General features: G+C 29.8%; 1 protein-coding gene across 3 annotated transcripts in view; it reads right to left on the reverse strand.

Annotated features, from left to right (window-relative positions):
* Window positions 1–1,169: 1,169 nt before the first annotated feature.
* LOC109600643 (transcription factor Ken) overlaps window positions 1,170–25,662 on the reverse strand; it is a 51,259-nt gene continuing 26,766 nt past the window's right edge. For all 3 annotated transcript variants that reach the window (XM_020016820.2, XM_049961076.1, XM_049961077.1), the window contains 3 exons: window positions 20,191–20,531; window positions 9,962–10,285; window positions 1,170–5,718 (listed from right to left, as the gene is read on the reverse strand). In XM_020016820.2, the coding sequence (XP_019872379.1) occupies window positions 4,702–5,718; window positions 9,962–10,285; window positions 20,191–20,502 (1,653 nt within the window). In that variant the 5' untranslated portion in view covers window positions 20,503–20,531 and the 3' untranslated portion in view covers window positions 1,170–4,701. The remainder of the gene's footprint in view (window positions 5,719–9,961; window positions 10,286–20,190; window positions 20,532–25,662) is intronic.

Raw genomic sequence — 25,662 nt, forward strand, 5'->3', positions numbered from 1 at the left:
GAACGATTATATTGAAAAGCTACTAAAATCAATGAAGAAGAGGTGTTAAAAATAATGGGTATGCTATTAGATACTAAATAAAAGAAAGCTAAATGTACATAAGTTTGTTTTATTTTAGAGTTGCTCTATTTTTGACCCTTGAAATTTTTTGGATATTGGATGGATATTTAAACGTACATTTTTATCAAGACAAAATTTCTAAAGTTACTGTACATATGAGCGATAATGTATGTATAACATATTTACTTTCCTATTTACTTACCTTTATGCTTATTATTGTCTAAAAAAAATCATACATGGTTATTAATTTTGGGGTGAACATAAATATAGCAAGTTTTATTTCCAAATCTCATTTTATTTTTACTTCTTAATATTTTTTGTAATAATTCTTTTATTTTATTACCTCGTCACATAAACTTTACCTATGTTATAAACTCAACCAATTTGTTAATACAAGACATATCCATAAGTCTCGTGAAGTCCCTCGAAGAGTTCATTTAAATGTATTAATATATATTTTGAAAACAAAAATGAAAAATCGCAAATATGCTTACTACACATATTGTGTTACACTGGCTCCAAACTGTACCACACTTGGTTACGAGACATTTTAAAGCAGATATCAATGCATTGTATACTGATTTATCGTATGCCACTGAACATGAAACAGTCCAGAATTTTCAACAGACATTGTTAATACCAATTATTAGCCCTGAGTGTGAATGAGTTTGATTCGAGGATTTTTACTACTATTTTTATATTTTAAAACACTTTCTACATTATTTGAAATTCTTTAGCATCACATGAAGAACTATTAGGCAGGCATTATGTTGTTCTGTGTTTATAAAGCGGGGACAAAGAGGTGTTCAGCATTTATAACAATTTTTAAAACATTTTTAATGAATGATTAAAACAAATATAGAAAAATATATTAATATATTTCAAATATGAATATAAACATCAACTATTAAAACGTATTTACTATTTTAGAAATAATTAATCACATAATACTTTCAAAAACTGGAAGAAAAATTTCATTGCATTGAATATATTATCACAAAAAGAAATCATTATGTTATTAAACATATTAAGGAAATATATTTTTTCAAAATAAATCTTTCCTTATTTGGCAGGAAGACTAAATACATACATAAAAATTATAAATAAAGCACATTAAAACATTTATTTACTCAAGGATACTATTTACATATTTATTTATTTACATTCATTAAATCTAACAAAATACTAAGCGTTTGTACCAAGTTTTGAAATATATCCACAATTACAAAGATTCTTAACCTGACAAGTGCAAATAGAAATTTTTACTAAGATATATTCAACATCTGAATTTGAATTCTAACTGATATATATTTTTTAATTTGTACATATTTAGTGTTAATATTTGTGGATTTATAATTTATTGGCCTACTGTTGTTTATGTTAAAATTTTAAATAATCTTCTAACTTAAATATACTGCAGAAAAAGCCTACAGCTCAGTAATGTGATCCGAACAATTTTTTGTCACATTAAAAGATTTATTTTTATTTTTGTTTCTATCTTGGAGAAATTTTCATTTCCATTTTATATGTACGTGAGAAGTTATACCTTAAATTTTTAATATCCAATATTTATATATTTTTTACATTGAATTTCACTTATTTATTAACTTTATTAGGTCAAAATACAACTAATTTCGAATAACACCTATCTGTTTATATATACACAGTCAAACTGGCTAAGGAACACCCAGAAAAATAAAATTAAATTTAATTAAATAAATAATTTAACATATTTAGTATATCTTATCTTGTGTTATTGACCCAATATTCATCAAATATTCATAAAAATACTTTTATTATTATGAAAAGGCACCATCTAAGTAAAAAACAAAAATTAAGAGTAATTGGGATGATAAAGAGTGGATTATCACAACGTGAAATGGAGATTATGGAGACGTTACAATGAGTATAATGACGTAAAAGAAAGACTTCCAAGCCGCAATAGGATAACTACTTCGGTACAAGACCACTGTTTGCTTCTGTAAGCTCAGAGACACCCGGTTGTAACAGCTTTCAAGCAAAGACAAGAGCTTCTTGGGACTCACCATATAATTGTGTCAGATCAAACCGTCAGAAACCGTGGAGCCGTATTATCGTTTATGATGAGTCAAGATTTTGCTACAACCCAGACTCTGGAAGGATAGGTTCATTGATGTTTTGGAAAGGAATTAATACTGGCGAAAGAACTGAGCTCTTTTTAATGGAAACCAGCAGGATAACGTTAAGCCACTTACTGCAAGGATCGTACAAGCAGCATTCGAATAGAATCGCAAGCGTTATACTTTGGGCAGCAAAATCCCCAGACCTTAATCCAGTAGAAAAAGTATGGGATGCTGGAATGGAAAAGAAGACTTTTGAATCGCCAAGACCATTATGGAGGCCAGTCGCAGCTTATTTAGTGGTACAGGAGATGTGGTGAAATCTCGACCAAAACTTACTGCTGATATTGCGTATGCCAGATCGATGTAAGGCGGATATTAGTTTTTGATAATAATAATAAAATAAATATTGCATAATTATTCTAAATAACAAAAATAAATATGGGTGCTCTCATTAGTTTTTTTGGTTTTATTGCAATAATTTCAAAATATTTAGGTGTTCCCTAAACACTTGAATGTGTTTATATTTATTTGCAATTACAAGTATAAATAATATATTTGAAAGCTATTATCTGTTTTTTATATTCACCTCGTTAAATTAAAACCTCAAATTAAAATAGATTGATTTTGTTATTCTTATTGTCATTTCAACATGTAGGCCATTGTTGTCCGATCGTATCGAAAGGAATAACTTATTACTTAATTATGTTAAAAAAAATTTATTCAACCTAATTTTTAGTTCTTTGGTAGGTATATTAAAAAAATATACGTTTATTTTATATTGTCGGTTTATGGTAAGACCATAATAAGTATAATGTACATTTTTTGTATATAATACAAAAACTGACAAAGATTGGAAAAATATATACTTATGTTACAGGGAATGTTGGATTTAGTAATAAACATTGCAAATGTAGAATTGTTAATGTTTTAAAAATCATTTTGCATCTTGTATATTTATTGTATATATTTTGTATCTTTTTAGATGCAGAAATACATACATAAACCATTTGTAAAGTTAATAAAATTATAATTAAATTCTTTGATCGTAGATATCACGCCTTACTTTTAGAAACATCAAAATATTTTATATTCTTCATCTCAAAAAAGACTGCACGTGTTTGAACTTATTGGCTTTTGTCAAATGTACTTTTATTATATAAGGAATTTCTGAGTTATGGGTGGCATCCTATTTGCCCATCTAGTATGGTAACTATTACTATTTTTTTTTTTGTTAAACAAAACTTTGTTTTCAGTTCATTATTACTTATGATTTGTTTGCGTATTTGTATGAAAACATTTAGCGTATTCATAGTCATTCACTGTAACATACATATATACATAATATTAAAGAATAAATGTAATTGTTAAGAGAGTACAAGGTTTAATTACTTATTAGAACACTTACGATGTGGCTGTCTGTGTCATGCAAACACTTTTGATAATTTAAATTAAATTTATATCCATTAACGATAATAATAAAACAAATATATTACTATTTATATGTCAAAAAATCCTTAAATATATTTATTTGATCCTACTGAAATTTGAGAGAGACATCATGCATAACAGAGACAGTAAAAAATTCCCACTATTGAGTATATTCAGATGACAACTATATCTAATGAGGTTCCTTCTATAAAAATGAATATATCACCATATTACGTATTCTCTAACAATTAAACATAAAAGATGTTCTAAAAATGAATAACATTTTGAATTAATTTATTATTACGTTAATATCAAAAAATATTTATGTTTTTATAGGGTGATTTTTTTAGGGTATTTTGATTTACCACTAAAATTCGCGTCATTTAGTTCATATTTTAAGCACATCTTCATCTCTTACGAACCCTATATGTAATTCATTTGAACATCTTTTATTAAAAGTATTCTTGAACATTTTGAATATTTTAATAAATTGTGTACAATATTACTGTCATCAGTATTTTAAATCATAGCATTTCAATGCCATGACTTACTTTGATAACATTTTAAATATGAAATACCTTTTAGACCAGCTGAAGGAAATTTCAAGAGCTTATAAATAGTTACTTGGTCAATTTGAACACATTGGTTAAAATTTGCTTTTGCGCTGGTAAATGTTTGATCATTGTTTGACTACTATTTATTACATTATATTATGTATAGGAATTCAAGGGGCCAATATTCTCACGTAAAATTATACAAAATAAGACTATAATTATATTAAATTTATAGAAACATACTCCACAGTCCTAAGTAATAAATTGTGCAAAAACTCCTTTTCATTTACCTGGACAAGAGCAACTCATGTCTAAGAATACGATTGTGATCAACCATACCTTGTATGAAAATAGTAAATAGTTTTAAAATTATATTTATAAACCCATAATAAAATACAGCGGTAGTAGTCATAGTTGTCTCTGGGACTTAAATCTATTCACGACATCCCTGAGGGTTACCTACTACTCTAGGTCCACACGAGATTCTAGAAAGGTACTATTGATCTAATAAACAAAATGAATTTACAAGTTTTACCTAAATTGGAATGCAAACTACGCTATTTGAGTTCATGCATGTTTTTGCTAAGTAATAAATTATTATGTGGTCCTGATAAGTGTCTAATTAACTCAGGTAACGATTCAAAGGACAGTGGGCAAAAACAACAGTTAAAACGTCCTGAATTGCCCTCATTAGATGATATAACATTTCTATGCACTGAACATAAATGTTTTAATAAATGTGCTTTTTGTTTGAACATAGCTACACACAGTCTACAAGCAAATGGTTTCTCTCCAGTATGTACACGAAGATGTGTCTTAAGATTCCATGACATACCGAATTGTTTGCCGCAATATTCACAACGGTATTCACGAACTTGTAGGGAAGGTATGACTTGTTTACTGCCTGTAGCTTGAGGTGAACTTTCCGTAGACTCTTCTCCGGTGGTAGGTGGAAACTGTGGTGTAGGCTCCCTAGATTCTTCATTGCACGGTGCATTTACTTGAGTTTGGCACAACGACCAAGCACCCCATGGATGTTCAAAAGAATATACTTCTGAACTTAATCCCTGATCAGCACTAGGAGGACGATATTTAACTTCAAGATTTTCATGCGTGCTTAATGTATCAGGATGTGATCCTGGAGTCGGTGTATGTCTATCTACTAAGAATGGAGGTGCTGATAAAGAAAGTGGATGATGAGCAGCTAAATATGGAGGCAAATTTTTATATCTATGGTGATGGTGGTGACCGCTATCTTCTACGTAAGAAGATGAAAAAGGAACAAAGGGAGGATTTTGAGATGGAGAATTGTGAAATCCTGGTCTTCTTTTTCTATGAGGTGTAACTACATAATTATCAGGACTCTGAACAAGGGACATTATTTTTTGATCGGCTAGTGGTGGTTTTAACTGTGAAAGTTCTTCCGACTGCTTCAAATCCGAAGGTTCTGCATACATCGTTTTTCTCTTCATCCTATGGTGTTGATATTGTGAGAGTTCATGAAGTTTTGGTTTTATTTTTACTGTTGTCTGTCCTATTTTCAAGATGTCGACCGTCTCCTTATCTTCAGATTGCTATTTGAAAAAAAAAAAAATAATAATAATAATAATTCAGTAACAAATCATGAACACAAATTTTCAGAGTAACTAACAAAAAGTAAAAAAGTTGATTTAATTGAATGAAACAATTCTGCATTAATAAATTATTAAATGATCATTTAGCTTGTAGAAAAAAGAACCGATGTTTCATGCCTCAAATTATTCAGTCGCCACATCTTCTTTCATGTTTTTGAATAATGATTCAATTCTGCTACCCTATATCATCTGACTGGACGATATTTGACCAATCAATCTACTAATTAGTATAAGAAAATTTATAAAATAAATGTTGCATTATTATTCATGTATTATACGCTGTCGTTTCATCCCCACTATGGTATTTCTCCCTATCACTTTAAAATATTTCGTGTCGTTCCCCGTTCTCAACTTTTTTCGAAGAATTTCGACCTCGACTTCCAGAGGGGAGGAAATACATATATAAAAAGATTCCTTTAAACAATATATAGGTTAAAATTCACATTTAGATCATACTTAAATAAATTAAATTGACAAAAAGACATTAAAAATGTTAACATTACATTCTAAATTTATTTCAAGTAAACTTCAAATGGGTTGAAAAACTCTTGGAACTTGGAAAAGGAAATACATTTTTTTTTTCGTTGGGTAATGCATTATAAATTTTTAGCTCATCTATATTAAAAATATCAGAAAATATTAATCATATAAAAATTATATGGAAAAAAATACCTGTATTAAGATTTACTGTATTAAGATTTTTCAATTAAGTTCTTGTTTTTTTTTTATTGGGTCAAAGAGGGGAAAATCTACAAGACGCCTTCTGGTGGACTAACCGGCACCGATCCGAAGATCATGGCCTAAGAGTATAACCATATAGGTTATAGGAAAAAGTTAAAGAGGTTTGCAGCTAACCGCCGCATATTAAAGAAAAGATGTCCCAAAGAGACGCAGAGGTCTAGACAGCCAAGAGACAAGGTCTCTTGAAAGATAGATCTCTTGTTAAGTAAAATAAATTACATAGAAATAATTAATAATCTCATTAAATTTTTACATTTTAAACATTTATACTCAGATATGTGGAAAATGGATAAGTTAAACGTGCATTTTTTAATATATTATTTTCGTTGACTGTTAAAAATTTCACAAATAGGTTCATAACAACTTGAAAATAGGTTTGCACACACAATAATTAATCTCACAAATATTGGGAAACTTCGTGCTGTAGTTGTAAATTGCAGATAGAGTGACGTATTCTCACTTATATCTTCAAAAATCTCACCATTGTTTTTAACAATTTTCAATTTTTTTCCTACTTAAAATGCAATATCTGTTGATGGTTGATGTTGTATCCGATGTTGTATCTGACATAGATAATTTAGAATTTATATCAAAAATAAGAAATAATTTTTCAATTAATTTTTAAAGTGGAACTAAGCTAAATGTACGAAGAACACACTATCAATTAGTCTTTAGATTATGTTTACAAAGTATACCTATAATAATAAAAATATAATATTTTGATATAATATTGGATTGAATTAGATTTAAATCAAAATGCTAATGTTGCTCTCAGTTAAACTACAACTGATGATATACTAGAAGGACCCTTAAATAAATTAGAGAAAAGGCTTATTTACGATTTTATAAAATTGATATAAAATCAGAAGAGAAAAAGTAAGTAAGTAAGTCAAGATGTCTCATTATAAATAGAGAGAGTTTTTATATTTTTTAATTAGAATTTAAACAGTTCAGACAGTGAAAAATATTTAATAAGAAAATAATAATAATTATTATTATCGATTTATTCATTATAATGGGCATATTATTTGAAAGCCAGGATGTCATGTCCCACCTACACTGATAAACTCGCATTTATTAGATGGAGTAAAACATGAACATATATACTTATAAAATGTTACTTTTTGGTCTAAAACCAAAACCTACAGGGTTTACATAAAAAAATTATGCATATTCATAATTCTGTGAAAAAAATAAAAATCATATTATTTGTATGATTTTAGTCTATAGAATAAATTGTCAAAAATAGCATAAATTATCTTATTTGCTTGATAAACTACATAAGTATAAGAGGGAATTAATTATGTTAATTAAATCATTTATTAAATACAACTCAATACAGAATAAAACATTTTGTATAAGTATAAAGAAAAAGCAGGGTATCATTTTGTGTTCTTGCATTATATAGTATACACATATCAGGTGCTTAGTTTGTTTGAAAGTACACAAAGACTACATCCATAGTGTCACAAATAATAATAAACAAAATTCAGCGTTGAGGACTGCTGTTTCATTAGCAAAATATCAATTAATAATCATTTTAAATACGGTTTTTAGAGTCAATACAACTCATGAGAACTGTTCTTCGATGAAATCTGTCACTATTAGTAATTAATTATGAAACAACAGTTGAATTTAGAGTACAAAATTGAAAAATTAAATACTTAATTAGTAGTTATTAATATTCATGTGACTACAGTATTCATTAATAGTTATCAAGCATACAAAAGTCTAAAAACAAATAATATTCCATGCTAGAGACAAACAGTATATATAAACTAATTTTCCTGCAGACAACAGCTAGGAGGCAATTGAAGAAAAATTTGTGCACATTTTTTAATAGTTACACTAGGAATAGTGTAGATTAATCGCAAAACATTCGAAGAAGGTGCGTAGAAACTAGACCTTGAAGCAGGTATCCAATTGAGAAAATTCCTCTCAAGACGAGTACTAGTATACTGGTATAGTTATAGCTGTAAGCACAACCATTGTCAAGCTACATACCGCCAAAATATTTCGAATGCAACCAGAAGAAGACGGATAGATGCTAGTAGATTAGGCACAGAATATGAAGATTGGAATTAGCCCATTTTCATCAAAGAGGATAAAAAGTAATGACCACCGTGAGAAAGAGCTGCGCAACAACTCGCTGTTGCCAGTGAAGTGGTTCTTTAACGCAAGCACAAGCGTGTTAATACTTTAACTATTGTTGTCGCTTTTGATAATGAAGTTCATTATGATGAAGATACTCTACTACTATTTCTTTTTAACTTAATTATTCTATATTTGGTAAATATTAAAACATTTTAGGGGTTCTCTAGATCTGAAGATAGTCTTAATAATAGGTACAGTAACAACAAATTTTTGTTAATTTTAAATTAAATTGTGGTGCAAGACTTTTGAAAGCGACTGTATATATGGTAAGTATTACTTCAATTAGTAAAAAAACATATTAGCTGCAACATAGATTAGTGAAGAATATTTTTTCAAATATAATAACTCTTATAGTATAGTATTATTGTTTTTAATTATATCTTTTCGTAATTATTTAATAATAAATTTGCATCAAAAACTCAGCAACTTAATATTACATTTTGAATAATTTTTTAACCAGAATATTTTGATTATTCTCGTTCCAACGTAGTGAATATTTGGGTACTATATTACATAGTTATTTGTCCTAATGTACCATTTCGCATGATTTCCTACATTTTTGTCAAATCAAGTACTTGGTACTGTACCAGGCGGAACATAGATAACACTGGGGTAGCTTACCATGGTAAGGTTATGCTACCCCAAATTTTCACACACAAAAAAGTAATAGAACGACAGTCGGTAACGTATTTTCTGTTGTTTTAACAATCGTGGAAATTTGGATACTTCTTAAGATAGATTAATATAATGATTTGATGCGATTGACAAAGATTTATTCATCAAATTCTTATATAAATGCTGTAATTGCTCTTTGTAACATTGAGATAATTTGCAGGAGACTGCTTATCTAAACAAACATCCATTAGACTTATAACTCTAAATATTGTTTTGGAGTTGATGTGAATGGTTGGATGGCATGGATTAACATACTTTTTTCGGTTCGGGTTTTGGAAATAGAAAGAAATGCAAATGTTGAAACGGTTGCAATTCAATTTTCATTCAATTCACCATTTTCTCCACATTTGAATGTTTCCAATTGTTTGAGTGGTGTTTTTATATCATGATGACCCACCATCATAAGCTTCAGCATTATAAGCATTGAATGACGATAATGCTTTTTTCTAAACATTGGAAAACCACAATTGCGAGTCATGCATAATTTTACCTGACTAAATAATTATGGTATATTTGTGTATGCATGATGTAAAATATGATAAAATTTTATATTTAATTAAAATTTAATCAAGTACATTTAGTTATACTGTGAAGTAAAATACATTTTACTAACCTGACTTTTCTTCTCGTAGTCTTCTTTAATTTCATCACTTTTAGTGTTCAACGATAAATTAACAGGGTTTGGAGATCCGTTACTTTCAGATTGCATATTATCATCAGTTTCATCATCTTCATCGTCCTTAATTTCACCTTCTTCCTTTTCATCATCAGTTTCTTTTTTAACCAATACTTGTTCACTATTTCCACTCTCCGAAAGTACCCAACCTGTACTATCATCGGAGTGATTCTTAGACTCTTCCGGACTTGATGACTGCCACATATCAGACTTGATTTGCAGAAGATCGAATAATTCTTGAATGTTACTTAATTCGCTGGACTAAAAATAAGAAAAATTTTAAATAAACAATAATATAATTTGTAAAAAAGTAATTAAAACTAACAAGTATTGAGTATTAAAGAGCTATTCATCCGAGAATTACACGTTCATCAACAAACAAGCTACAATGCTCAATGCAGATCTTTTTCTTTAGTGACATTACACAGTGTGACTAGTGTCAATTTTAAAATGTAAAATTTATATTTTTAAATAATATGTACAGTTATATTATGGAAAGAGGAAAATCTATTAATTCATTGATACATAAATTATTTCTGTTACAAATGCAGAATGTCTGAAATTGGATGATTTTTACTCTTTATTAAATAAAATTACATTTAGTTTTGTTAAGTTAATTCGTCATCATGGAAGAAATCATATTACTATAAAATATTTAAATTTTACTAAGATGTATATAATTGTATATTACATTTAATACCCCAATCGAAAAGCATTTGATTCGACTTAATGTTGACAGAGCCATGCCATGCACAACAAAGACAGTAAAAGTCTGCAAATTTACACCGTAGTCGGAAACACTGATGATGTCTTTTTTAAAATTCAGTAGGATCAAACGCTTTCTTGATTGGTATCTAATCTTATTTTCTCATAAATTGCTACTAATGTTTAACTGAAAGTATCGTTATTTTATATTTAACTTACGGAGAAAGTAGATAGCATTATTTGAACTAAACACAATGAAAACAACTTTATATTAATTATTATATAAAAATAGACTATTAATTATATTAAAATAAATCTTTTTAAGATAAAATGAAACTCCGTAAAAGAAGTAAATTAATAAAGGGTCTTCTGGTGGTAATAATATTCTTAAACTCTTTTTCAAATACTAATTATCTATTTATTGAAAAAATATCAACGAAATTTGAAAATTATTATTTTACTTCAAACTATTTATAGGCAAAGGATTATCGGCCATTTCGAACGTTGTTTAGAACGTTTAGAAGTCCTTACAATATAATTAAACCTACAGATATGATATGAATACTATAAACATTGTAACTTGATTGATTCCATTTTTCAAATATCAAATAATTTCGTATTTGTATAAATGAGGAGTTATAATTCATTTATATAGTTTGTTGTAAATAAGCAATACAAACGTTATTAAAATGAGTAATACCAACGTTACTATAACGTACTTTAGTTTCAGTCATGGTGACAGAAGAACGTTAGCTTTCCTGTGCCATAATTACAACAGATTGAAGGATTAGCAATGGGTAGTCCTCTTAGTCCAGTGATCACCGATTTCTTTATGGAAGGTTTGAACAAAAAGCGATGGAGACCAAATTGTTTGGAATCGTTTCGTGGATGATACTTTAGTAATATAGAAACATGGAGAAGAAAAACTAGATCAGTTTCCAAAACACCGAAACTCTCAACATAACAATATCTAATTCACAATGGAGAACTAAGTAGTAAGAAGTGTGGGTGAACATTTAGACCATACAGTATACCGAAAACCTACACACAGGATATGTGCCACACACCACCTCGCTGAAATACAAGAACGTGAAGCTTTTCTCTCATATATATGTATATAGAACTGGAAAAATCTTATTAAAACTTAACATCCATACTGCTTTTATACCAACAAGGAAGATTCAACACAGTCTCAGATCTGCCAAAGATACGAGAGAGATACCATGCTCTTGTGGGACTAGATCTAAGTTGTCATTTAGTTGTCAATCAGATGTCAAAGAGACACAAACTAAATCAGACCTCTGAAAATGTTAGCCACTCGTGCTAGAGAAACGTCAGGAAATAATTTCCTGATTATTCAGTTCTACGCATTCAGAATTGGGTTTACTACATTTTCGTATTTTTTTCTTATCACACACAATGTGGCCATTTCTTCGTACATTTGTAATGATACCCCGGTTGGTACCATTACAATATCTAAAGTTACCGAAAGAATTGAATAAATCTTATTGGAACATAACATCCATACTGTTTTTATATCAACAAGGAGAATTCAATATTCTTACATTAGAGATAAAAGTGACCCTCAAACAGCTTCTGGGATATACCGCAAACCATGCTGTTGCGGAAAAGTATATATCGGTACACAAACGAAACTACAAAGTAGGACAATCAGACAAGTCTGTTGTAGCTGAACATGCACTGTTAGATGGAAATCATAAGATAAAATTCCAAGATTGCTTGCCACGACTACTGGATATCACAAGAGAATGATTAGGGAAGCAATTGAAATCTATAAACACGGAAACAACTTCAATAGAAAAGAAGAAGCATTGAAGCATTGATAAAATATGGACACTAGTGCTCAAAAACACCAAAATCACTAAGTAGATAAGAACGGCCTACGAACAGAACGAAATTTTTCGAACATCAGTTGTCTAAGTTGTCATTTAGTTGTCAATCGAAACGTCGACCAATAAACCCGAACAACTATAGATATGGAAACAATGGTCACGAAGGCCTTAATTTTAAAACACAATAAACCGTTTAATATCAATGAGAAAATTGTCGGTAGATAGAAATCTTAGAATTATTTTTTAGCCAATTTTTTTTCCTTTGACAATTCATGAGCCCATAAAGAAATTCCTTCAATGTAAAAATTTTGATTTGGTAACCCAGAAAACTCAGTCAGGGACCTAGCTTTACGGTAAAGTATTTTAGAATTAATAAAAAAACGGTTATATTTTTAGCCTAAAATGTATTTTTGTATATGTACTGAAAAATATCAATTGTTTCATATAGATATATACTAATAATTATTAATATAATCATACACAGAGAAAACAGAGTTTTTTGTAATCTATAGAACGAGATTGTTTTAAATAGTTTCCTTTAAATTAAAGAATTATTTAAATATAAATATGTTTATTATACATGTTAGCTTACATGATCATCGTCACCGATGAACGGATGCGACGTGCTCATCTATTTTGACTATTTTGTTTTAGAAAGAAATCTGAGGGATTTGTTTACATTTAATCATTGAAAATATAAACGGGGCAGTTCTTAAAAAAGAACCAAGCCAGTTAAGGGTTAATGTACGCTGTAATAAAGCGTATTATTATTGTATGTGAATTTAGTGTTTTAATCAAACTAAGACAGATTAACAGTCACTAATCTACCATACATTAATTCAATTATTTGAATATTTTCTGTATTTATTTGAGGGCGTGTTGTAAGAAAGAAGAATGAAATAATTTATGATAGCAAATAATCAACAAAGTTAATTAAAGAAAACAATGTCCATCGTTAATTTAAAAAATATTTCTATATATAATGAGCAATGTTGTATCTAATATGAAGATATGGAAATTTTGTAAAAAAATAATTTAATGAATTTGTGAATAAAGTTTGATATTAAGTTTAGGTTGTATTTAATAATAATTTATCTATGTATTATTATTAATAATAAAAAATACTGTAGTGTTAAGCACAGAATTGGTACCACATGAGCATCACAGAAAAGTATTTATTATTATTTATTTATTTAAAAGATGATTTTCTAGAATTTAATAGATGTAAGTACGGAAATCATTTAATAGGTTCTTTGATTTTTTTCTTATAGCTATAAGTATATTTCTCAGCGTTCCAGCAACTTTTTAAATGTCTGTTTGGATATATCCTCTTCATCCGATGTGAACCATTGTCTGATAAAAAAATAATCAAGGAGATCCGATGAATAAAGTGAATTTTGTGATAAAATAATTGGAATTTCAATGCCATAATTCTAACCATCGAAACTACATAGTGTGCACCGGAACATTGATTTGATGGAAATGAATCAATTGCAAACAATGATGGTTTTTTTCTTTAGTCAATCGGTGCAACAAATTTTTATGTGTGTTAAATATTTGAAGAGGACTAATATCCAACTACGTGGAAGTAGTTGTAGTTCCTCCATTAAAAAAAACTTTTACCAGTATCTTCTTTATCACTGAAGTGTAAAAGTGGATCTCTATTGAGGGCAAACGCGACACATTATAAACTGTTATTTATGTCTTCTGTTGTTTACAAAATTAATTTTTAATTTTAATTTACTTTTGATTCACATACATTGTGATGTAAAAAGTTTATAAATACCAGGTTTAAACATTTTGTGAGTGGAATGTGGAATCATCTCATTTTTATAAGTGATATGTTACTTGTTAATTATACATTGCCATCTAATATGTCAAGCCATTTATTAATATTCAGTGATCAAGGCAAGGAAGATTAGTTAAAACAGGTGACATATTTGCGTTCGTGGTAAAATAAATTCTTGATTTAGACATGCATTCTGCGGCCATTCTGAATTGATTCTGAACTAATTCAAAATATCGATCAGAATAATGACATTTGTTAATAACTAAAAATGCATCAGGTTTTTAAACTAAAGTGAAATCATATTACAATTGTTTTGCAATATAGATTTATATGGACTGTATGAGAAGTATTAAGCTAACATCCGAGAAGACGCTGCTATTATTTAAAAAAAAAATTTATTTAATTTTTATATCGTTGATCTGTATTATTGTTATTTGAATAAACAAGTTTTAGTTATCAAAGTACCTATTATGAGGTAACTATTAAAGTATTATTAGAGTATTATTTATCACGATTATCAGGGTACCACAAATGGCGACGAGGATTTTATTAGAACCGAAGGACAGAGGCCATAAAAACAAGGGGCTGTAAGCCAAAATAAATGGACAGAGAACCTTAATACGAGTGGCTACAGGCCAGAAAGACATGGCAGAGAACCTTAATATGCCTGGCTACAGATCAGGAAGAAAGGTCAGAGAACCTCAATACGAGCGGCTACAGACCAGAAAGGGCACAGTGTACCTAAATATAAGTGCCTATAGGCCAGGAATACGAGTGGGGAAAATTCTACAAATACATCAAAACAAAGACACCATCTCGAAGGTTAAAAAACAAAATTAATAATAATAAGATGGCGGACCCAGGTATTTCCCATTCCTATGCGACAACATTGACAAAGCGTCAATCCGATCCGAATGGGAACAATGTTTACGTTCATTAAAGTTATACCTAGAATCAGAAGAAATAAAAACTCCTTTTAAACAAAGAAGTAAATTACTACATTTGTCGGAGCACGGATGCAAGAAGTAGTTCATAATATTTCTGAAGCAATTATTGGGGGTTCGTCCAAGGTTAATGTTTTTCGCCAAAACAAAATTCAACATTCGAAAGACCTATTCTTCGTAACATTAAAACGGAAGAGGGAGATAATTTCAATAAATTTCTCTTAAAGATACGAAATCAAGTTAATAAATGTTTATTTGGTAATAATATTAAAGAAACCTTGGAAATAAACATAAAAGACAAAACTATTGACACATGGGCCTCAATAGACGTTAAGAGGAAACTGAAAGAAAAAGAACAAACATTAGACGAGGGAAGTGAACTGACTGATTGGAGAACAAATAAAGGATCAAACCATGGTCATGGCTCATCTGCTGGACCAAGTACATTTGAAATAAAAGTTAATAAAATTAAATTTCAACAAAACACGTGTATTAGATACGGTATAAATCGACTTGCCGCACGAGAATCTGACTCTGAAAACAATAGCAAAAACAATGTCGAGTGCTTTAAAATAATGCACAAACAAGGAAGTCCAAACGTGAATGATGATAAAATTATTTGTTTAGTAGGAGGAATTAAAATAAAATTACTTATTGATTCGGGATCAAACTCGAATATCTTAAATGGCAAGATATCAACACAAAAATATGCAGCGATATGGAATGTTGTTGTATCAGAAACAAATGAAAAACCATATGCTTCTGGAGATCAACTACAAATTGAAAGTAGATTTCAGACCACTATATGCATTTCAGGTCGTCAGGAAATAATAACATTTTATGTGGTAGAGCAAGGATATATTTCTTACTATGTAATGAAACTGCAAAGCAACTAGGAGACTTAAGGCTGGGAATTGACATAAACGACACAGAAAAGAAAAGCCCATTCCTCACAAATCCTCATGTAAAACCAGTACGTCAAGCAACGAGAAGAGTCCTAATAGCATTTGAAGCGTTAGTAGAAAAGAAATTAGAGGAGGCATTGCAGATGTACATTATAGAAAAAGTAACTGGTCCCAGCGAATGGATATCACCAATAGTTATAGTATTTAAACCATCTGGGGAAATCCGGATCTGTGTTGATATGCATCAAGCGAATAAAGCAATTTTACGAGAAAACTTTATGACAAGGTCCAAGAGTTTAAATTTCTAAGATATATACTATAAAGCAAGGGAATTGACTCAGACCAAGCTAAAGTAGAAACAGCAATTAATTTTCGATCCCCTAACACCAAAGAAGAAATGAGGAGTTTTTTAGGACTGGTAACCTACCTAGGAAAATTTATACCTGACATGGGCACCTTGACCGACCCACTACGACAATTAACAAAAACTAATGTACAATTTTTGTGGAAAGATGAACATCAAGGACATTTTAATAATCTGAAGATTGCACTATCCAAACTACCAACTTTGGTTAATTTTGACCCAAGTCTTAGAACCCGTTTGATAACTGATGCCAGCCCAGTGGCTCTAGGAGCAATACTTGCAATGCAGTTTGATGAACAGAACCCAAAGGTGGTCGCTTACGCAAGCAAAAGCCTTTCGGAAGTTGAGCGTCGATATTCGCAAACGGAAAATGAAAGTCTTGCTTTAGTTTGATCTGTTGAAGGATTTTATTACTATTTACCAGGACTTGAATTTGAACTTGTTACTGAACATAAACCACTAGAGGTAATTTTTAAACCGTCGCCAAAACCTCCAGCACGAATTGAAAGATGGGTACTACAACTACAATCTTTTAAGTTTAAAATAATTTACCAACCTGGAAAAATAAAATATTGCTGACTCTTAGTAGAAAACAAAAACAATGCGAATTTTCCAAGTCATTTCGGAAAGTACGACAGATCCGGAAATAAAAGAAATTGTGAGCGTGATTGACAAAGATGATTGAGTTTCAAGCACTAAAAATTAATTTTTTCCACTTAGAATTAGCTATTCACTTTTGATCCAGTTCTATTGTTATACCAAGATCATTATGATCACACAATGAAGCCTAAGAAGGAATTACAAAAAATCGAACTTATGTACAATGTAACACCACATAGTACAACGGGAAAAACACCATCCCAACTAATGTTTGGAAGAACTATCCGAGATAAGATACCGTCAATACATGCTTTGGTTAGCGAATATATAATGATGAAGAAGCGATAACGATATTATTAATAAACGCAAAGAAAAAAAGGGAAGATCAAGCAAGGAAAGCAAAGGAAAGCGAAATCAAAGTAGGTGACAAGATAATACTACAGAATTTAATTATACCAAATAAATTGGTAAGCAAATTTGTAGAGGAGGAATACGAAGTTACCACAAGAGAAGGAAATGAGTTAACGTTATCAAAGGACTTAAAGTTCCAACTCCACACGAAAACCCAACCGATTCTGAAGTTAGACTCAATCAAACATCGACCAGCGGAGCCGTTGAGATATTCATCAATGATCCAGAAGAAGCCAGGATCCCCGGAAAAGAGGCCGGACCTCCGAAGAAGAAACTCGAAAGGTTACTCCTATGAAGCTGAAAAAAATGGAGGAAATGTGGAGACCTGTTGATCTGTATTATTGTTATTTAAATAAACAAGTTTTGGTTACCAAAGTGCCTATAGTATTATTTACCATGAGTACCAGGGTATCACAATAATAATCGATCGGAGAATAAAAGTGCGTGAAATTTTAATAACTCATTTGGATATAAAAGAGAAGTAATTTGTATTGACCATAAAATATAGGAAAACGTGTAAAAAATGAGGTGAGAAAAGCTGCACCCCGAACTTCGCCAAAACGGCATAACATATACATGGAAATTTCGAGCTCTTTCTAGGGCTCGAAAAATAACCGGATTTTTTTATTTCAAGGGATGGGGCTATCGAATCAAAAAATTTTACATGCTGGAATTTTGGGCTCTTTATGGGTTCACGAATGGTCAAAAGAAAAAAAATGTAGGTCATAAAATAATGGGTGTTTTTTTAAATTTCAAGTTTTCTACGCAATTGCACTTTTCTCATTGACATTAAACGGTTAATTCTGTCGATTCTGAAGTGTTCTTGGTACAGAAATTTCGGACTTTTTATGGGTTTTGGTCCAAAAGTAAAAATTTTGGGCTCAAATATAACCGACTTTTTTATTTTTAAAGTGCGGGGTGTAGCTTTACCGTAAAGTTAGACTCCGCTCTGACATTCAAGGGCTGGAACTATCGAATCCAAAATGTTTGTATGCAGAAATTTCGGGCTCTTTATGGGGTCATAAATGGTCAAAAAAATGTGGCTCAAAAATTCAACGGTTAAATCTATAGTATAGATTCCGAAATGTTCTTAATATTAAAATTTCGGGTTTCTTATGGGCTAATTTCGGCCCAAAAGTAAAAATTTTGGGCTCGAAAAATAACCGTTTTTTTTATTTTTAAAGTGCGGGATGTAGCTTTACCTAAAGGGCTGGGTTATCGAATCAAAAAATTTTACATGCAGCAATTTCGGGCTCTTTATGGGCTCATGAATGGTCAAAAGAAAAAAAAATGTAGCTCAAAAAATAATGGGTGTTTTTTTAAATTTAAAATGAGCCCGAAATTTCCATGTAATTGTTATGCCGTTTTGGGGACTACAGCTTTTCACACCTTAAAAAATGGAAAGGCGATTTTGTTGAAAAATAATATAAATTATACACACAAAATATTCTTAAAATCTGGTATTTATAACCCCTCATATTATATCGTGGATCCGGACGATGACGATTATTTACTTGAGAATGACCACAGAAACACATTCAGTTATTTGTTTTTTAATGTCATGAGCAATAGTTTTTTAATTGATATAAATATTCATCTACATTATCAAGAAAATTATTTTTTAATTTTGACAAACATACATTGTTTCAAGAAATTAACGTAGCACACCAATAATAATTGATTATTATTAATAAAGTTTTTGCAAACTATGTGCTATTTATTTTAATCAAAAAATTTATTTATAAAATTATAGGAGGTGCGTTAATTTCTTGGAATAGTGTTCTTTGTCCATATACATATAGAGATTTTTCTGTATTGAATTAGGTAATAATAAATATAAATGTAATAAAATTACACCAGATAGTTGGTTTATTAATTAGTATTGTATTAAAAATTACATTTAAAGATCAAACATCAAAATCATCCTACTTATTTTGTAGCTTCGTATAATTATTCATATTGATTATAATTTGTATTAAAATTCTAAAAATATACAGGTTTCGTTATACCGTATCAAAAATGATGAGCGTGTCTACTCGCATATTGAGACGGAACATCAATACCCCTTTGTAAACAAAAAGGAAAGATATACATGCAATTATGTGGGCGGGCCGAACTGACTGGAGGGGATCATTTGGTTTTGCTGCGTTTAGCATGCGGTTCGTCTCCGCAGACGTTGTTTTTAGTATATTTTATTTAATTTTTGGGATACATTTTTATTTTGAAAAAAGTAGTTTATTTTTAGAATACTTATTTTTGTTTTTGATATACCCTCAAAAAATATTTCATTTTACAGATTGAAAATTATACAAAGTTACGGAATTTAAATGGAGCATCCGAAGAACTCGAACTACATCCCTACGCATACGGAGAAGTTACTAAATGCATTCGCAAAGATTAATTTACATTGTGCGCCGGCGCGCACCAGCACGGCGCATTGTCTCTGAGAGTAGGGATTCTTACTACCGGGCAAAACTTTTCTCTCTTTGTCGTGCATCCATCTCTTACAACATCCAGACACGAAGAGCATTTTTCGTACGGTATATGATTTGACTATAGTACTATGCACGTGCTAAAAATAAAAAAATATGTTACCTTAATACAGGCTTGTCCATGATACAGAAAGTCCAACAAATGTCTTAAATGGCAACTTTTTATTCCTGGTATCAGTACTACACTTGGCCCTTGTGAATGAGCACTTTCTCGAAGAATTCGTCGAACAAGTGGACTGGCTGATGCCATTATCAATTTATGCGCACTTAATGTCGTCTTATCATCACAAATAAACGTCAGATCAGCAAAATTTTCAGATGTGAAGCATGTTTTAATTTCATCTACTATTGTGGCATGATGTTTTCCATAATGTAAAGTTAGTAGTCCATGAGAATCCTGTTCTTCCGAGTACATGGCGGAGTTCGTATTGTGTTGTTGGATACCTAAATAGTAAAATGTGATTAAATAAGTTATCCTATTTTAAATTATTGAATAATTTATTATAAAAAGATACCTGTGTTTTGCAATCAGAAAATATCCATAAGCGTATGGCATAAGTGAATCATTGATTGAAATTTTCTTTTTCATTAAACTATAATATATTTTGTAGTAATATATTATCACACTAGATTTTTAAATAACTTTTTCTGTCTTAGCGGATTAAAATTCAATATTTTAGCATAAAATTAAGAATATACTTTAATTTGAAATGATGATAAGTTATGATATAATATTTAATTTAAAAGTGTCCATAATCAATCACAATATTAATATGAAATTAGGCAATGTTATAAATGAAATTAGTATAAATTAAATAAAAAGGCGCATAGCCAAAGAAAACTTTGCTCAAATCTATAATTTGGATTAGTTTTATATGCTAATCCCCAACAAAGAAAAAGTACTGAGTAGTTTGACATGCCTGTATAATTTCTATATTAAAAGCATTAAAGATGTTTGCAATTTATGGGAAAATTATTATCTTATTTTGATCAAACTGAAACTGGCACTTGCAATTATTACGATACTGTGCATATTCACAATTTAATAAACAAAAAAAAAAAATCATATTCTTTTTCTGATTTTATTATTATTTTTTTTAATCAAATCGTTTATTTATAACTTAATCTTTCAATATCCCTGGCGTCAAAAATTTCAGTACTTTAGCAATGTAGTATTTGACATGTCGACGGTGACATTGGTTGAAGTTAGTAACTGTGTTGTATTATGATTTAAGAGATTTAGTTGATTAAATTACTTTATTTTCTTATATGTATATTTTCGACTCGAAATTGCTTGAAATGTGTTTGCCACATGTGTCATACATTCAAATAATATTTCATAATTTTAAAAAAATTAACTTAGATTAATTTAGATTATACAGGGTGTTTCATAACAAAATTTAACCAGATATGCACTTCTAAATAATAAGTGGATTGCTTAAAAAAAATTCTAATAAAACTTCAACAGAAAACGATATAAAAAATGCAAGTCTGTAACAAATCTTACTTTTGTATTTTTTATGCAGTGTTTATTTGTTAATATTTTCAATTATTGTAACCCAAACAATTTTTATCTAGTTTATTGTTGTTTCAACCGAAGTATACCGTACGAAAGTACAAAATATCGGCGAATTGCGTGAACGAATAAAAACGGCTGCCTATAATCTGCGTCTCCGGGAACAGGAGCAAGGAGGAACGTTGGAACTAGTGCAACGAAATTGGACCTTTTGTAGAGTAAGGTTTGTTACAAATTTTAACATTTTTTCTGTCTTGTTTTCTGTTAGACTTTTATTAGTATATCTGGTTAAAAAATTTCAGATAAGTTTTTAAACACCCTGTATATTAATAATAATGCAATATTTATAATTAAGCAGCATTTTTAGCATGCATGCATGCAAGTAATAAGATCAAACGAACAATCGTCTAAAAAACTAATTAATTTAGAAAAATAACTGATCGAGAATATACATTTACTAAGTAAATAGTTTTTTATTCTACGTCTTTTAATTTAGTAGCGAAAAGAACCAGAATTAAAAATTGAAATTTCGAAATAAAAGACTTAATAAAGGCCTTATATATAGGTATAATGTAGGTACGAATGTCGATGAAATTGAAATAAAAATTATTAAAGTCTAATTAAATGTCACATAATGTTTTCTTTTTTTTTAAACTCCTTAACTTGCAGCACATAATAGTAATCTAGTATGGGTAAATAAAAAATACAAAGGAATTAAAGGCTTATTAAATGATGATTAGATATCCCATTATCACATAACATTTTGGAAAAATGTAAACAAATTCTAAAGTAAGTAAAGATTTATATAAATCCCCAAAATTTTTGTTACTGATTAAAAAACTGGTTATATATAAAATATTTAAATAAAAATAATTAAAAGCTTATTCAATATTAACTAGGTGGCCTATTGAACCTGAAGCTTTTTAAGTAATAAGTTTTCTACGAATAAAAAAACAAAATACTCATAATCAAATTTTTTTCAATTCATATTAGATAGCATGAGAAAATTCTTTTTTCTTTCCATTTTAACCAATAAGTATTTAACTTTATTGTTATATTATCTCCAAATCATCATCATCATCATCAGCATCATTTATTTGCCATATTTAAAAAAGTTAATAAATAATAATTCTTGAATTTTGTTTATTACAAATTATAATAAATCTAAAATTTTGAAATTTTAAAAAACAAAAAAATTAAAATAATACTATAGAACGGAGGCGGCTCTTTGAAGGATTATTTGTGGCTCTCGATAAATGTACCCGAGTTTCCTTTTCCTTTTTCATTCCAGAATTTAATTTTTAATATTTAAATTCAATACACATATTTTGTACTTTTATTTATATGTTTTCAATAAATATAATTTCTGTAAACAAATTTTTTTAATACTTTTTTACATACCTTTTAAATATGTATTTAATTGCGGCTCGCGAAACATTTCAAATTTTGAAAAATGGCTCGGACTATCAAGGAGCTTGGCCACCCCTGCTATATAATATATAATAATATAATAATAATATAATTGATATAAAAAATTATGTATGTAGATTTATTCAACTTTCTCAATTCACAGAATTACCCGATATGATGTATATGTATGGGTAATTTTTTTATGATACCATTTATTTATTAATAATTATTAATTATTATTATTAGTCCTACATTATAAAATTTATATTTAAATTTGAGAAAGCTATTTTGTTCAGTATTTACTTGGCAACCATCAAAAAGTGCTGTATATCATAGATTGACTGAAAATTTGGACCTTTACCTATGGTGGAACAAAAACGGTGTCATAGGAATGTTTGAATACTGTTTGGCGATGTTTTACAGCAGTGGTCGGTAACCAGCGGCCCGCCACCCTTCTCTTTGCGGCCCGCAGCTAGTTTTGTAAAGAGCTTACTTCACTTTGCCACGAAGCGGCCCTTGCCTGCCAAAAGGTTGCCCACTCCTAGCAGTAAACTTTTTTCGTATATGGCTATAAAGCCATAAATTTTTTCAGTTTTAATTCTAAAAAGATCGATCGATCTATTACCAACAAGTAACTGGATATTTGAATAAATATTAATTAATAATAAATATGAATCAATATTTACATTCACAACAAACAAAAATTAAGGCAAGTGTTTCGTGTAAGATTTTTGAAATTGTTTTTATTAAATACAGAGTTGTAGTAGTAACGAAACTATATATGCATGACACTCCATTAGATTTATAAACCAGTGGTTTGTGTGAACTTGTTAAAGAATGCTGTTTTACTCTATAAATTGAATACCGTTCGCGTTTAGATTACGTATTAAATTCTACATGTTCTTTAATTAATACGTTATCAAAATGTGTCAATGTTATTAAAAATATGACGAAAATAATTCAGAATTTCACGGAAAACATTGTAAAGCTGGCAAATACTCCAGAGGTACCGCGAGGCATTACAGGCAGGGAAAAGTTAAATGTATGGCCTGGAATTTATGAAAATTCTGAATAACATATTATAGAGAACTGATTTTCCAAGACGGATTTTCTTCACATTAACCACAAAATGTGCGCAATTAGTCATTTATATTTTTTGTTGGGGTCCATAAAAAGCAAAGTTTTCAGCATTCCACAGATTCGATGATGAATCATTAATGCAAGTTGCAAAGTACCACCGTAAGAGCTTTGAATGTACAGCAACAATGAGAAACCTGCATCACTACTTACACGTTGGCGGACAACAGATTGGCATTTACTTGGCTAATAAAGCACTTATTTTGTTCTTATCACTTTGATATATGATTGTCAACTAAATGGCAACTTAGACAAATGATTGGCCTTTCTTATCTGCTTAGCGATTTTGGTGTTTTTGAGCATTGGTGTCCATATTTTATCAAACTTCAATGCTTCTTCTTTTTTGTTGGTATAAAAACAGTGTGGGTGTTATCTTTTAATAAGATTTTTCCAATTCTATCGGTAACTTTACATATATACCAACAAGGGAGATTCAACACAGTCTCAGATCTACCAAAGATGGGAGAGATTACCAAACAGCTTTTTGCGAAAAAGTATACATCGCTACCACAAAACGTTCAATATGGATTAGGATTAAAGACCACAAACGAAACTGCAACAAGTCCGCTGTAGCTGAATCCGCACTGTTAGATGGAAATCATAAAATACACAATTGGATATCACAAAAGAATGATTAGGGAAGTAATTAAAATCCATAAACACGGAAACAACTTTAACAGAAAAGAAGAAGCATTGAAGCTTGATAGAATATGAACACCAGTTCTCAAAACCGCCAAAATCGTTAAGCCAACGAACAGAACGAAATTTCTAGAACCTCAGTTGTCTAAGTTGTCATTTAATTGGTAATCAGATGTCAAAGTGACACGAGCCAAATCAGACCTGTGAAGATGCTAGCCACTCGTGCCTGCGAGACGTCAAGAAATAATTCCAACAAACGTCGATCAATAAACCCGAACAACTATGGATATGGAAATAATGGTCACGAAAGCCTTAACCTTAACATTATGAACATATTATTTGGCTTATTTAACATGGACACCCCATTTTTTGACTTTAATTGAATAATTATTGAATTTTTCATTAACTTTTAAAAATTCCAAATTACTTTAATATATAAAATAAAATCTTATATAAATTACATTCTTATTATTATTGTTCTGACCTACTTCAAAAAGGCCGTTAATCAGAAAAGGTTGGTTCTTTGGTTATTTGGCTTCACTACCACTCTAGTATGATTTTCATTGATAACGGTAGAAGAAAGAAAGATGTTCTAATAATTGCTTTTCGTTTGAAGAAATTAAAAATAATATTTAATATGCATGCGTTTGTTTAAAATGATTAATAATAATTAAGGTGTAATAAATCTTATTTATACGTTAACAATAAGATTTGATTGTTTAATATAAAATATGGTATGAAATTGTTGATTTATAATCTGCTTTGTTCAAGTTGAAATATAACTACATAAAAATGTTAATTGAAAAACTATTTTCTTATTAACTACTTTAGATAATAATACAACTCCGCGCCAGTAGGTGTCACGTGGAGTAT

Source organism: Aethina tumida, chromosome 1 (assembly GCF_024364675.1).
Source record: "Aethina tumida isolate Nest 87 chromosome 1, icAetTumi1.1, whole genome shotgun sequence".
Taxonomy (NCBI): Eukaryota; Metazoa; Arthropoda; class Insecta; order Coleoptera; family Nitidulidae; genus Aethina; species Aethina tumida.